Consider the following 13,645-nt stretch of genomic DNA (forward strand, 5'->3'; position numbering starts at 1 on the left):
TATCACATTGTTATTCAAATAAATATTACAGGAAAGAAAAGCATGGTAACAGTAACGGCAGGCAATATTTTGCCTCTTCGTCCCCTCGGCTGTGACGTCATTCCCAGCTTCCGGCGTGAACGGAAGGCAGCGGAAGTGTGCCAACTGTCGTGAAAGCACATCGACGCAGAAAGCCGCAAGTAGGACTAATAAGTCACTCTTATTATTTGTTCTCCAGTTTGAAATATTTACGGCCTATAAAATACATCGTTGATTCTTTAGTTAAGGATAAAGTGGTCTGGATGCGCTAGAAGCACTGTGCCGCTTCTCGTGCTATCTTTGCTTGTTAGTTAGCTTAGCTCGCTAGTTAGCTTAGCTTGTTAGCTGCTAACAAAGAGACGAGGACATTATCAACACATCGCTAAGTAGAGATCAAGTGTGAGAGTAAAGTGTTGTGATTGTGTGAAAATGTGCGAAAGAAGGATAGCAAAGTATGAGGAGGAACTTTGTCCAACAAAAGAGGAGGACGAGCGACAACATCAACTACTGGACGTTTATTATAAGAAACATCATCAAGTTGTGTTACACAGAACAGGTTTGTTTACTTTTTACTCTCACATCTTTACTAACTTTATATTTGATGAATAACACTATGCTTAATATATTGTGTATAAGAAGTTGTGTTGTCTTGTGAGGATGATGCATTCCGTCTGCTACTTGCAACGTGGTCTTGCAACCACGTGGTTGTCTGTGTTCTGTGGAATGTAACTACTAAAGATGAGTTACATATCCCAGTCCATTTGTACTACAAACTTTCAGTGGTGGAACAAGTCAGAGTTGGGCCGGGGGCATGACACAAATAATAAAGCTAATTCTACCATCATTTTACAACATACACATGCCAGAAAGGCATGTGTATCTTTAACCAGGTTTTAAAACGTTTCAAAACCATTTCTGCTGAAATTTGCATTTTCCCGACATGCATTTATTTTCCCACTTTCACCACAGCATCAACCCGTTCACAGGATGTAGAAAACATATCAAAGGGGATCTGTTTTTTTCTTTTAACTGTGCCTATTGTTCACAAACCTTATGTTAGACATTAACATGTTTTGTTTTTTATTTTTTATGAATTCTAAGTTCTAAAGAAACGTCAGCAAAATCTTAACTATCCTAGATTTATCAATGGAGTCAATGGGATCACCTCTATTCCGCTCACTAAGCCCCCTAAATAAGAATGAGTTGATCAATGTAATATACCAAGAAGTCATTTTTTAATCGCTATCTCTAAAACATCCTGTAAAAATGCATATCCTTTGGAAATATGCCTTACAATAGCCACAAACTGGAGGATACATTTTTAATTAGGATACGATTTGAATAAATAATGTAAAGGTTGAATGGAAATTTCCAGGGTGTATCCCCTCTTCTGCCCACCTGTAAGTCCAAAAGGGAAAACAAAAGGGAAAAGCGGTAGAAAATGGATGGATGGATAGGAAAAAAGCACATCATCGACATGCCTCAAATGTTTCCTTTTTAAAGGGGAACCTTATCAGCAGACCCATGTAAGCGTCAATATATACTTTGATGTTGCAGAAAAAAGACCGTATATTTTTTTAACCGATTTCCGAACTCTAAATGGGTACATTTTGGCGAGTTAAACGCCTTTCAGTTTATCGCTTCAGGAGCGATGACGTCAGAATGTGACGTCACCTAGGTAATGAAGCCGCCATTTTCATTTTCTCAAACACATTACAAACACAGCGTCTCCGCTCTGTTATTTTCCGTTTTTTCATGCCTTGTCGGTGTGTTGTCGGAGGGTGTAACAACACTAACAGGGAGGGATTCAAGTTGCACCACTGGCCCAAAGATGCGAAAGTGGCAAGAAATCGGCCGCCAGACCCCCATTGAATGTGCCGCAGTGTCTGCACATTTTACCGGCGATGCTAAGGCAGACATGGCACAGAGATGTATGGATAACCTGCAGATGCATTTGCAACGATGAAGTCAACGAAATCACAAAGGTGAGTTTTGTTGATGTTGTTGACTTATGTGCTAATCAGACTTATTTGGTCGCATCGTGACTGCCAGCTAATCGATGTTAACATGCTATTTAAGCTAGCTGTATGTACAATTGAAACTATTTTTAAATCCAGCGTTTCCCTCCACCCACATTTAATGCCAAACAAACACTTACCAATCGACGGGTTTAAGTTGATCCAGTTTCACAAGATGCGAAACTTCCGATCGTTGGTCTGCACATTTTACCGGCGGCGCTAAGGCAAACATGGCCGAATAGCGTCAATAGTTATTCGCTCAATAGCTTCAGTTTGTTATTCAATTTAGTTTTCGCTATCTGCCTCCATACTCTATCCGTTTCAATACATGTGTAATCCGTGGAATCGCTTAAACCGTTGAAATCCGAGTCTGAATCCGAGCTAATGTCGCTATATCTTGCTGTGGTAACCGCCATGTTGTTTGTATTGGCAGCACTGGATGACGTCACAGGAAAATGGACAGTGGCTTCGAAGATAGCTAAAATAAGGCACTTTAAAGCTTTTTTTAAGGATATTCCGGGACGGGTAACATTTTGGAAAAAAAAACTTCAAAGAATAAAACAAGCCACTGGGGACTGATTTTTATTGGTTTTAAGCCTTTTGAAATTGTGATAATGTTCCCCTTTAAGGTCAAGACAAGTGTTGCCTTAAAGGAGGGCTCATATTTTAGGGCACCAAGGCAAGTTAGAAGGGCACCAGGGCAAATGTTATTTTCTTTCCAGTTTCTTGATTAAATGCAGAGTCGCTCACATTTATTTGTGCAATAAATCTTTGAACAATTTTGACCCGTACTTTGGGTCAAAGCATAATAATTGTGTAAATGCATCAATAAGTACATTATGCTTGTGTAAGGTGCTTTTTTTTTTTTTAACCTTTATTTTGTTAGCGCAGTCAGACCTATTATTCTGAAGGGGGAAGTGTGTTGCTGTTCTCAGCTTGATGTGTAGATGCGAAAGTTGCGACTGCAGTCCGGTTTGTACATTATTCCAACATTGATGATGTCGTTCACAACAACACAAGCAGATGAGATGTGTTGCAGGTGTATGGATTTTCCTTGCCAGTTTTAGCTTCGTAGCTTAGTTGCTATTCCAAATGACCGCCTAAAGGACGGGACAATTGTGTGTTTAAAGGATGAATGAGTGGTCCAGAACACATTTTCCATCCATCCATCTTCTTCTGCTTATCCGAGGTCGGGTCGTGGGGTCAGCAGCCTAAGCAGAGAAACCCAGACTTCCCTCTCCCCAGCCACTTCGTCCAGTTCCTCCCGGGGGATCTCGAGGCATTCCCAGGCCAGCCGGAAGACATAGTCTTCACTATGTGTCCTGGGTCTTCCCCGTGGCCCGAACCAACTCATCTGGCTCCTCTCCATGTGGAGGAGCAGCAGCTTTACTTTGAGTTCCTCCCGGATGACAGAGCTTCTCACCCTATCTCTAAGGGAGAGCCCCGCCACCCGGCGGAAGAAGCTCATTTCGGCAGCTTGTACCCGTGATCTTGTCCTTCGGTCATAACCCAAAGCTCATGACCATAGGTGAGGATGGGAACGTAGATTGAACAATAAATTGAGAGCTTTGCCTTCCGGCTCAGCTCCTTCTTCATCAAAACGGATCGATAAAGTGTCCGCATTACTGAAGACGCCGCACCGATCCGCCTGTTGATCTCACGATCCACTCTTCCCTCACTCGTGAACAAAACTCAGAGGTACTTGAACTCCTCCACTTGAAGCAAGATCTCCTCCCCAAGCCGGATATTGGCAATCCACCCATTTCCGGGTGAGAACCATGGACTCGGACTTGGAGGTGCTGATTTCCATCCCAGTCGCTTCACACTCTACTGAAACTGATCCAGTGAGAGCTGAATATATTGGCCAGATGAACCCACCAGGACCACATTATCTGCAAAAAGCAGAGACTTAATCCTGCAGCCACCAAACCACATCCCCTCAACGCCCTGACTGCGCATAAAAATTCTATCCATAAAAGTTACGAACAGAATCGGTAACAAAGTGCAGCCTTGACGGAGTCCAAGCCTCACTGGAAAGGTGTCTGACTTACTGCCGGCGATGCGGACCAAGCTCTGACACTGATCATACAAGGAGCGGACCGCCACAATAAGACTCTCTGTGCCTTGTCCGAGTCCACAAAGCACATGTAGACTGGTTGGGCAAACTCCCATGTACCCTCAAGGACTCTGCTGAGAGTATAGCTGGTCCACAGTTCCACGACCGGGACGAAAACCACACTGTTCCTCCTGAATCCGAGGTTCGGCTATTTGTCGTAGCCTCCTCTCCAGTACACCGGAATAGACCTTACCGGCAAGGCATTATTTTCTCTAACAAATGTTGCTTCTTCTAAGAATGACAACATTTCTCTTATATTTGTGTCAATTTCCCTAATATTGTGCAGTGAACAGTAGATTTTGTTTTATTAGCCAATTCTGTGACTCCGTAAGTCATTGTTGAAATAATATGCTTTATTTTTTTTGTTGAGTTCAGTGATTATTGACTAGATTATTACTTTGGGAAGGTGAGAGAAGAAGAGTTGTGGTCTTGTGAGAATTGTCTGGTTTGTCCATCCTAGGCCACCGTAGGTCACGTGTGGTGCATCACCAGACATGCTAATGTTAGCCAAGTTAGCTGCTCATGCGTGTTGGAGTGGAGACGGCTGAGGGGAGTCGTGTATGAAACAAGCTCAGCTTCCTCATGAAGGTGACGTGATGATGTCACATAAGGACTACACTCACAAAAGAATGGCAACGTTTGGGCCCCCAGACCAGCTTTATTTGTGCCATATTGAGGCAGCGCTTTTTTACGCTTTCAGACCAAACGAACAAAAGAAGGCCTTTTGTATGCAGTTCGAGAGCCGCAGCCGGAGAAAATAAACACACAGTGTATCCATGACTGCAAAGTTCATTGACCGTTTGTCTGATTGATTGACTAATGTTTTAATACCTCTGGACATTGACTTGAAATATTTCTGTCAATCACACAAACATGCTTGTGGGGAAGTTTTCTGTGTCTACGTACCTTCCACACATGCGTACACCCACCTGAGTAACATTTGTCCAAGTTGCACCATCCCCACATTTTTCAACCTATTCAAACCATTCCAACATCAACTCATTCCACTCATCCTGGACATTCAAACTAACACTTTCTCAAGTTCCAAACCAAATTTCAATTTTCCTTTAAATTCAAACTCTTCACCATTTAAACCAGGGGTCTGAAACTCAATCTACATGGGGGCCACTGGATGCAGAAACTGGGTGAGGCTGGGCCGCAAGAAAAGATTTCTTAAAAAATGTAACATGCGCTTTTTAATGAATTCACTTTCTATGAATGGCTTTCCCGCCCTAGCAACATACTTGCCAATCCTCACCATTTTTCCGGGAGACTCCTGAATTTCAGTGCACCTCCCGACAATCTACCGGTGCAACCATTCTCCCCAGTTTTTACCAATTTTCACCCGGCCGACATTATTAAGGGCTGCCGTGACTGCACTGCCTTTAACGTCCTCTACAACATTGGTTCTCAACATTTTTTCAGTGATGTACCCCCTGTGAACATTTTTCTAATTCAAGTACCCCCTAATCAGAGCCATGCATTTTTGGTTGAAAAAAAAGAGATAAAGAAGTAAAATACAGCACTATGTCATCAGTGTCTGATTTATTCAATTGTATAACAGTGCAAAATATTGCTCATTTGTAGTGGTCTTTCTTGAAATATTTGGAAAAAAAGATATAAACATAAATAAAAAAACTTGTTGAAAAGTAAACAAGTGATTTAATTATAAATCAAGATTTCTACACATAGAAGTAATCATCAACTTAAAGTGTCCTCTTTGGGGATTGTAATAGAGATCCATCTGGATTCATCAACTTACTTCTAAATATTTCTTCACAAAAAAAAACAAAAAAACTTTAACATCAATATTTATGGAACATGTCCACAAAAAGTCTAGCTGTCAACACTGAATGTTGGATTTTTTAAATTATTTTTTCAGTTTATAAACTTACATTCATATTTCATTGAAGTATTATTCAACAAACATATTTATAAAGGATTTATGAATTGCTGTTTTTTTTTAGAATGTTTTTAATAAATCTCACTTGTCCCTTGGCATACCTTCAAGTACCTTTCAGGGGTTTGCGCACCCCCTAAAAGAGGACTACTGCTCCACTACATGTCATCGCGCACGCTTTTATATCACACAACCAACATGCCGGCTCCACAACATGTTGTATGAATCTTGTGCAGAACAACGTACGTGGCTGCAAGACGTACTTGTTCAACAGCCATACAGGTCACACTGAGGGTGGCTGTATAAACAACTTTAACACTGTTACAAATATGCGCGACACTGTGAACCGACACCAAACAAGAATGACAAACACATTTTGGGAAAATTTCCGCACACTAACACAAATGCAGCCCTTACTCTCCCGGGCTACAATATACAACACCTCAACCGACGCAAGTAGGGAGGGTAGGGGGTTGGTGGTAGCGGTGGTGTGTATATTGTAGCCCGGAAGAGTTGGGTCTGCATGGGATTCTGGGTAATTGTTCTGTTGTGTTTATGTTGTGTTATGATGCAGATGTTCTCCCGAAATGTGTTTGTCATTCTTGTTTGGTGTGGGTTCACAATCTGGCACATATTTGTAACAGTCTTAAAGTTTTTCTTACGGCCACCCTTAGTGTGACGTGTGTAGCTGTTGATCAAATATATCTTGCAATAACACACATAGATATTTCATGGCCAGATGCAACATACAACTAGGCTTGCACGCTGTCAGTTCATGATGTAGGGGGCGCTAAAGGCAGCACCCTTATGGCACTCCCTGAATATTTTTGATCTGGTACAAATCTACAGGGGCTTTGAGAAAATTGATGCCCTGAAATTCAGGGGTCTCCCGGGAAAATTTGGGATGTTGGCAAGTATGACTCTGTCAAACGCCATTCATATTAAACTCGCGGGCCGCACCAACATTAAATTGTCATATCAAAGTGCGGGCCGCATAATAACGTCTCACGGGCCGCATGTTTGAGACCCCTGATTTAAACCATTTTAACATTCAAACTATTCTTACATTCACACTACATTCTGTCAGCAATTCAGTTCAATATCAGCATTGGAGCATTCACACGCAATTCCTTGAAAAATTGCCTCATCTACTTATTATTATTATTGTTATTATTATTATTAAATGTAGCTTACCATATTGCTGAAAAATGTAACTTTCCCTTGGAGATTAATAAAGTACAGTATTTCCTTGAATTGCCGCCGGGGCGCTAATTAATTTAAAACCTCTTCTCACTCCGGCATTTACCAAAGGGATGTGGTAAAGGCAAGCATGCGGTAATTATTATAAAACCTCTTCTCACTCCAGCACTTACCAAAGACATGCGGTAAAATTAGTCCTGCGCTTAAAAATTTGAGTGTGATGTAAGGATACCATCATGAAAAGCACATTTAATTTAAAAAAACACGTTATTATGGTCTTACCTTTACTTATAAATGAAGTCCATGCACAGCTCCTTCTGATCAAAAGCATCGATAACTTGTTTATAGAAGTCTTCCTTATCTTTCTTCAGGTTCAAAGTCTCTCTGTCTCGATGGAGATCTTCCTTTATCACCTCCTGCTTCGATTGAAAGTCCAGTTTTGAAAATTGTTTTATTTTAGATATATGTAATCCTCCATGTTAAAAGTGCAAGCAAGAGAAAAAAATAAACACACGCTGCTCACTCTTGCTGCTTGTTGTCACTTCTTCTTCAGCCGAGTAGTCGCAAGAAGGATCACTAGCGCCCTCTACCACCAAGAGGCGGGAGTCATTTAATGACTCATATTTGACACACGCAGCTACGGTATATTAATAAAACATAGCTGCTTACTGTTCTTTTTAGCATCTTCAACAGCTTGGACCTTAAATCCTACTGAATAGCGCTTAATCTTTTTCCCTTGATGCGATTTCAAATTATTGAAATCAGTGTCCTCCATTTTGAAAATGATGACAGGTGAAGTGTCACTCGTGACGTGACGAGTTTGACCCGGCGGAAATTCTAGGCATATGCTAATTATTTAGCGAAACGAGTTTGACTCGGGGTTCATCCTGAGCCGGCGGTAATGCTAAGCACGCGCTAATTAGTTTGCGAAACGAGTTAGACCCAGCAGTAATTCTAGGCAGGCGCATACTATATACCCGGCGGCAATTCAAGGAAATACGGTATGTCTGATTCTGATTTTGATTGAATGTGTGGACTGCATGAATGATGCCTTTTCAATTCTCACTCTAACCCAATTTGAGTGTCTAGAAACGCACTAAATTAATATAATCCATTATTACTATCATTCATAAGGTAAACAAGTTATCTTTTGAAGGTGTAGTCAGTAATCTGATTACTTCTTCCCAGTTTAACTGTGGTGACACTATCTAAATGAAAGCAAAACAGATGTCATCTTTCTTGGCCAAGATGTTGACTGTGCTCATGCTTCTTTTATAACAGACATGTCTCTAAAGATGAATGTGAAAATGACTAATTATTGTCCACCAGCAGGGGGAGCTCAGCACTAGTACTACTGTGTGGAGGCTGGCATGTGGTACATTTTTTCCTGTGTGTGTATGACTTATTCAGAGGGAGAACAGCACACTTTCACGTATGGCGTCTACCATTAAGGATTGCAGGAATGACTTTTAGGAAGTTTTTATATGAATAAGATGGATTGGATGTTGGCCTGGGAAGACATTCCCCTGAAAGTCTTCTTCATGTGTCAGCTGGAAGTACCCTGATTGCTGTGAGGGGAAACTGATGAGATTGTGAGATCATATGTTGGTGCAGGACATTGTCTCATGTGACTGAGCAAAACTGGACTTTTCTGAAGAATGTTTGTTTTCTCCTGTCCCGCAGACCTCGATGAAGAACATCTTCCTCGTGAGCAGGAGGTGGAACCACAGTACCCCCACATACACAAGGAAGAAGGGGTACCACATTCCCAACACATCAAAGAGGGAGGAGAGGAGCCACAGCCCCCCCACATTAAAGAGGAAGACGAGAAGCCACAGACCCATAATGTTAAACTGACCCTTCACATTAAAGGGCAAGCGGAGGACCCACTGAACTTACACATCAAAAAGGAAGAGGAGGACTCACTGACCCCCAACTTTAAAGAGGAAGAGGAGGACCAAGAGCCGCCGCAGATTAAAGAGGAAGAGGAGGAAAAGGGCATCAGTCAGCCTAAATGGTTGGAGGAGTTCCCAGTGACTGGTGTCCCTGTGAAGAGTGAAGATGATGAGGTGAAAGGTGAAAGTGAGGAGAGGGGAGGGGGGGAGCCTCCAAGCAGCAGCTCAACACAACACATGACAACAGAAGCTGATGGAGACCACTGTGGAGGATCACAAGCAGACAAGCTCTTAGCTCCACTATCAGATAGTGAGGACACAACGTCACACTCTCCTGACACTGATGATGAAGACTCTAAAGATGATAAGACATGTCACACTGACAACACTCACTTCACATCTTCTCACTGTCACAAAACCTTTAAATACCATAGTTCTCTGAAATTACACATAAGATCACACACTGGAGAAAAACCTTTTTCTTGTTCACTCTGTAGTAAAGGTTTTACACAACGTCAGAATTTGAAAGTACACATGAGAACACACACTGGTGAAAAAACTTTTTCCTGTACAATCTGTAGTGAAGGTTTTGTAGAAAGTCGCAATTTGAAAAAACACATGAGGACACACACTGGAGAAAGACCTTTTGTTTGTTCAACCTGTGGTAAAGGTTTGGCAGACAGTAACAATTTGAAAAGACACATGAGAACACACACTGGTGAAAAGCCTTTTTCCTGTTCAACCTGTGGTAAAGGTTTTACACAAAGTCAACATTTGAAAAGACACATGAGGACACACACTGGTGAAAAACCTTTTTCTTGTTCAATCTGTGGTAAAGGATTTACACAAAGTAGTAGTTTGAAAACACACATGAGAACACACACTGGTGAAAAATTGCATTCCTGTTGAATCTGCAACAGAAGCTTTTGTTGACGATCAAAGCTTGTAGCACACATGAGAAGACACCCAGGAGAGAAAGTGTTGAGTTGCAGTGTGTGTGGTGAAAGATTGTCTTCTAAGTAGCAGTGTAAGAAACACAAGTGTGCTGGTGAGAACAGCAGCAGCAAATGAAACTGCAGGATTTGAAATAAACTGTCCAGACTTTCATTTTGACTTTCTAACAACATCAGCACATATAACATGTGTGACATTGTTGTTTGTCTAACAATCTGTTTAATACATGTCTACATTTATAGATTAGATATTTTATATTACTGCTTTTTTCAGTCAAGTAAATGCATTAATATGCAACATTGTGTACTTATATTAAAAAATGGACAGAACAATTTGAGTAAAAAGGTGAGAGTAAACAATAAAAGACATATTTTACATGCAATAAACATTTTGTGCACACACACACATATATATATATATATATATATATATATATATATATATATATATATATACAGTGAAGATAAGTATTTGAACACCCTGCTATTTTGCTAGTTCTCCCACTTAGAAATCATTGAGGGGTCTGAAAATTTCACAGTAGGTGCATGTCCACTGTATGACAGATAACCTAAAAAGAAAATTCCAGAAATCAAAACCTATGATTTTTGAACAATTTATTCGTGTGATACAGCTGAAAATAAGTATTTGAACACCAACATTAATATTTGGTAGATTAGCCTTTGTTTGCAATTACAGAGGTCAAACATTTCCTGTAGTTCTTCAGCAGGTTTGTACAGACTGCAGGAGGGATTTTGGCCCACTCCTCCACTCAGGTCTTCTCTAGATCAGTCAGGTTTCTGGGTTGTCGCTGAGTAACACAGACTTTCAGCTCCCTCCAAAGATTTTTAATTGGATTTAGGTCTGGAGACTGGCTAGGACACCCCGGAACCTTGATATGGTTCTTAATGAGCCCCTTCTTTGTTTTCCTGGCTGTGTGCTTTGGGTCATTGTCATGTTGGAAGATCCAGCCACGACTCATCTTCAATGATCTGACTGAGGGAAGGAGATTTTTGGCCAAAATCTCACAATACATGGCTGCAGTCATCCTCTCCTTAATACAGTACAGTCGTCCTGTTCCATGAGCAGAAAAACACCCCCAAAGCATGATGCTACCACCCCCATGCTTCACAGTAGGGATGGTGATCTTGGGATGGTACGCATCATTCTTCTTCCTCCAAACACACATAGTGGAATTATGACCAAAAAGGTCAATTTGGGTCTCATCTGTCCACAAAACTTTCTCCCATTAATCCTCTGGATGATCCAAATGGTCATCGGCAAACTTAAGACGGGCCTTAACATGTTTTGGTTTAAGCAGGGAACCTTCCGTGCCATGCATGATTTCAAACCATGACGTCTTAGTGTATTACCAACAGTCACCATGGAAACAGTCAATCAATCAATCAATGTTTACTTATATAGCCCTAAATCACTAGTGTCTCAAAGGGCTGCACAAACCACCACGACATCCTCGGTAGGCCCACATAAGGGCAAGGAAAACTCACACCCAGTGGGACATCGGTGACAATAATGATCCAGTGGGACGTCTGTGACAATAATGATTATGAGAACCTTAGAGAGGAGGAAAGCAATGGATGTCGAGCGGGTCTAACATGATACTGTGAAAGTTCAATCCACAATGGATCCAACACAGTGGTCCCAGCTCATTTCAGGTCATTGACCAAGTCCTGCCGTGTAGTCCTGGGCTGATTCCTCACCTTTCTTGGCATCATTGAGACCCCACCAGGTGATATCTTGCACGGGGCTCCACTCTGATTGAGATTGAGCGTCATGTTTAGCTTCTTCCATTTTCTAATGATTGCTCCAACAGTGGACCTTTTATCACCAAGCTACTTGGCAATTTCTCCAGAGCCCTTTCCATCTTTGTGGAGTTGTACACTATTGTGTCTGGTGTCTTTGGACAGCTCTTTGCTCTTAGCCATGCTGAATGTGTGGGTCTTTCTGATCGTATGGGGTGGACAGGTGTCTTTATGCAGCTAACGACATCACACAGGTGCATCTGATTCAGGATAATACAGTGGAGTGGAGGAGGACTTTTAAAGGCGGACTAACATGTCTTTGAGGGTCAGAATTTTAGCTGATAGACAGGTGTTCAAATACTTATTTTCAGCTGTAATACACAAATAAATTGTTAAAAAATCATAGATTGTGATTTCTGGATTTTTCTTTTTAGGTTATCTGTCATACAGTGGACATGCAACTACCATGAACATTTTAGACCCCTCAATGATTTCTAAGTGGAGGAACTTGCAAAATAGCAGGGTGTTCAAATACTTATTTTCTTGACTGTATGTTCTGGTTCACATCTGAAACATCTTCTGGACCACTTCAGGAAGCATATTATTATTTACTTTATACATCATTTGAACAGTTGTCTTTTATTCACTTTTAAAATGTGTGATTTTGTGAATCATTTGATGGGTCTCTATAATCTATTTTGTTAATTATCGTTATTACTCTGAATCATGATGGTTGTGTTGTGATTATTTTATATGTATGTCCCCAGGCCTTTATGCAGTATAAAAGTGAGAGAAAACAGCATATGTTTTTTTGTGGAAAGATGGCTTTGTTTTAAAAATCTTACATTTGTGGATACATCAAATAAATCCAGTATTGTGTTTAAAAATGTGTTTTTTGTTTTTTCTCTTTTTTAACATCCCCAAAACAACATCAATATCAGTCAAAGTTTGGAGTGTCAGGCAAAAGCCAATATTGTACATCATCCCACAGAGATTTACTTTGCATACATTCTTAAAATGAACTGTTTATTGTGTTTCCCTATCACAGAACGAACAAGTGTTGTATCCAATTGCAAAACAACATCTTAAAAATTAAATGAAGTTATGAGTATTGTTTTGTTCCAGAGAAAATACAGTAAAGAATTCATAGTAAATAGTTGAAAAAATGACATACTGTAATTCAAATATTTTGAATGAAAGCCTTCTTAATTTTTGTAATTATTTTTATTTGCAGGTCGTAGTTAATGAAATCTTCAAATAATAAAACACTTTTATCAGTCAATAATTGCATCAGTGACCAAATACCTTTTTCAAACCATTGCTGTTCAAAGATGGATTTGTTTCTCATTTTAATATAAGAACAATTCCATAGTGGAGTATTGTGTGTGATGAAGTTGTGTTTGTAAATTAGTTTCCAGTACAACAACACTTGCTGGTAGGGATGGGTACTGTTCACTTCTAATTCCATGTTTTATGTGTTATATATGTCAATATATTGTGTGTTTGTATTTTGCCAACATGGTAGAATCACATGATAGGCAGGTTGTATCATGTTTTTCTGTCACCTTGAGGAAATGGCATAAAGAGGAAGATGACAATATAATGTCACTTGGACAATGATGTACAGAACAGAGGAGATTTAGTTCATTTTTATTTTTGCTTTTAGGTGATTCTTTTTTTAATTATTATTTCACAAAACCTCTCCATTATCCAGCGATGGATTTCTGGTAGCTGCTTAAAAAGAGATGGAAGGAGATAGTGAGCTGATGTATGAGGAAGGTATG

General features: G+C 40.4%; 1 protein-coding gene across 1 annotated transcript; it reads left to right on the plus strand.

Moving 5' to 3' along the window:
* The first annotated feature begins 202 nt into the window (after positions 1 to 202).
* On the plus strand, positions 203 to 12,748 carry LOC133547591 (gastrula zinc finger protein 5-1-like). The gene is made up of 2 exons (XM_061893201.1): positions 203 to 574; positions 8,936 to 12,748. Exons 1-2 carry the CDS (start codon positions 448 to 450, stop codon positions 10,054 to 10,056), a joined length of 1,248 nt encoding a protein of 415 aa, XP_061749185.1. The 5' UTR covers positions 203 to 447; the 3' UTR covers positions 10,057 to 12,748.
* Positions 12,749 to 13,645: the final 897 nt, after the last annotated feature.

Source organism: Nerophis ophidion, unplaced genomic scaffold (assembly GCF_033978795.1).
Source record: "Nerophis ophidion isolate RoL-2023_Sa unplaced genomic scaffold, RoL_Noph_v1.0 HiC_scaffold_131, whole genome shotgun sequence".
NCBI lineage: Eukaryota > Metazoa > Chordata > Actinopteri > Syngnathiformes > Syngnathidae > Nerophis > Nerophis ophidion.

Coding starts and splice junctions, on each gene's coding strand:
- LOC133547591 (XM_061893201.1), top strand. CDS start 448: ATGTGCGAAAGAAGGATAGCAAAGTATGAGGAGGAACTTTGTCCAACA. Junction 575..8,935: donor AGTTGTGTTACACAGAACAG/GTTTGTTTACTT, acceptor CCTGTCCCGCAG/ACCTCGATGAAGAACATCTT.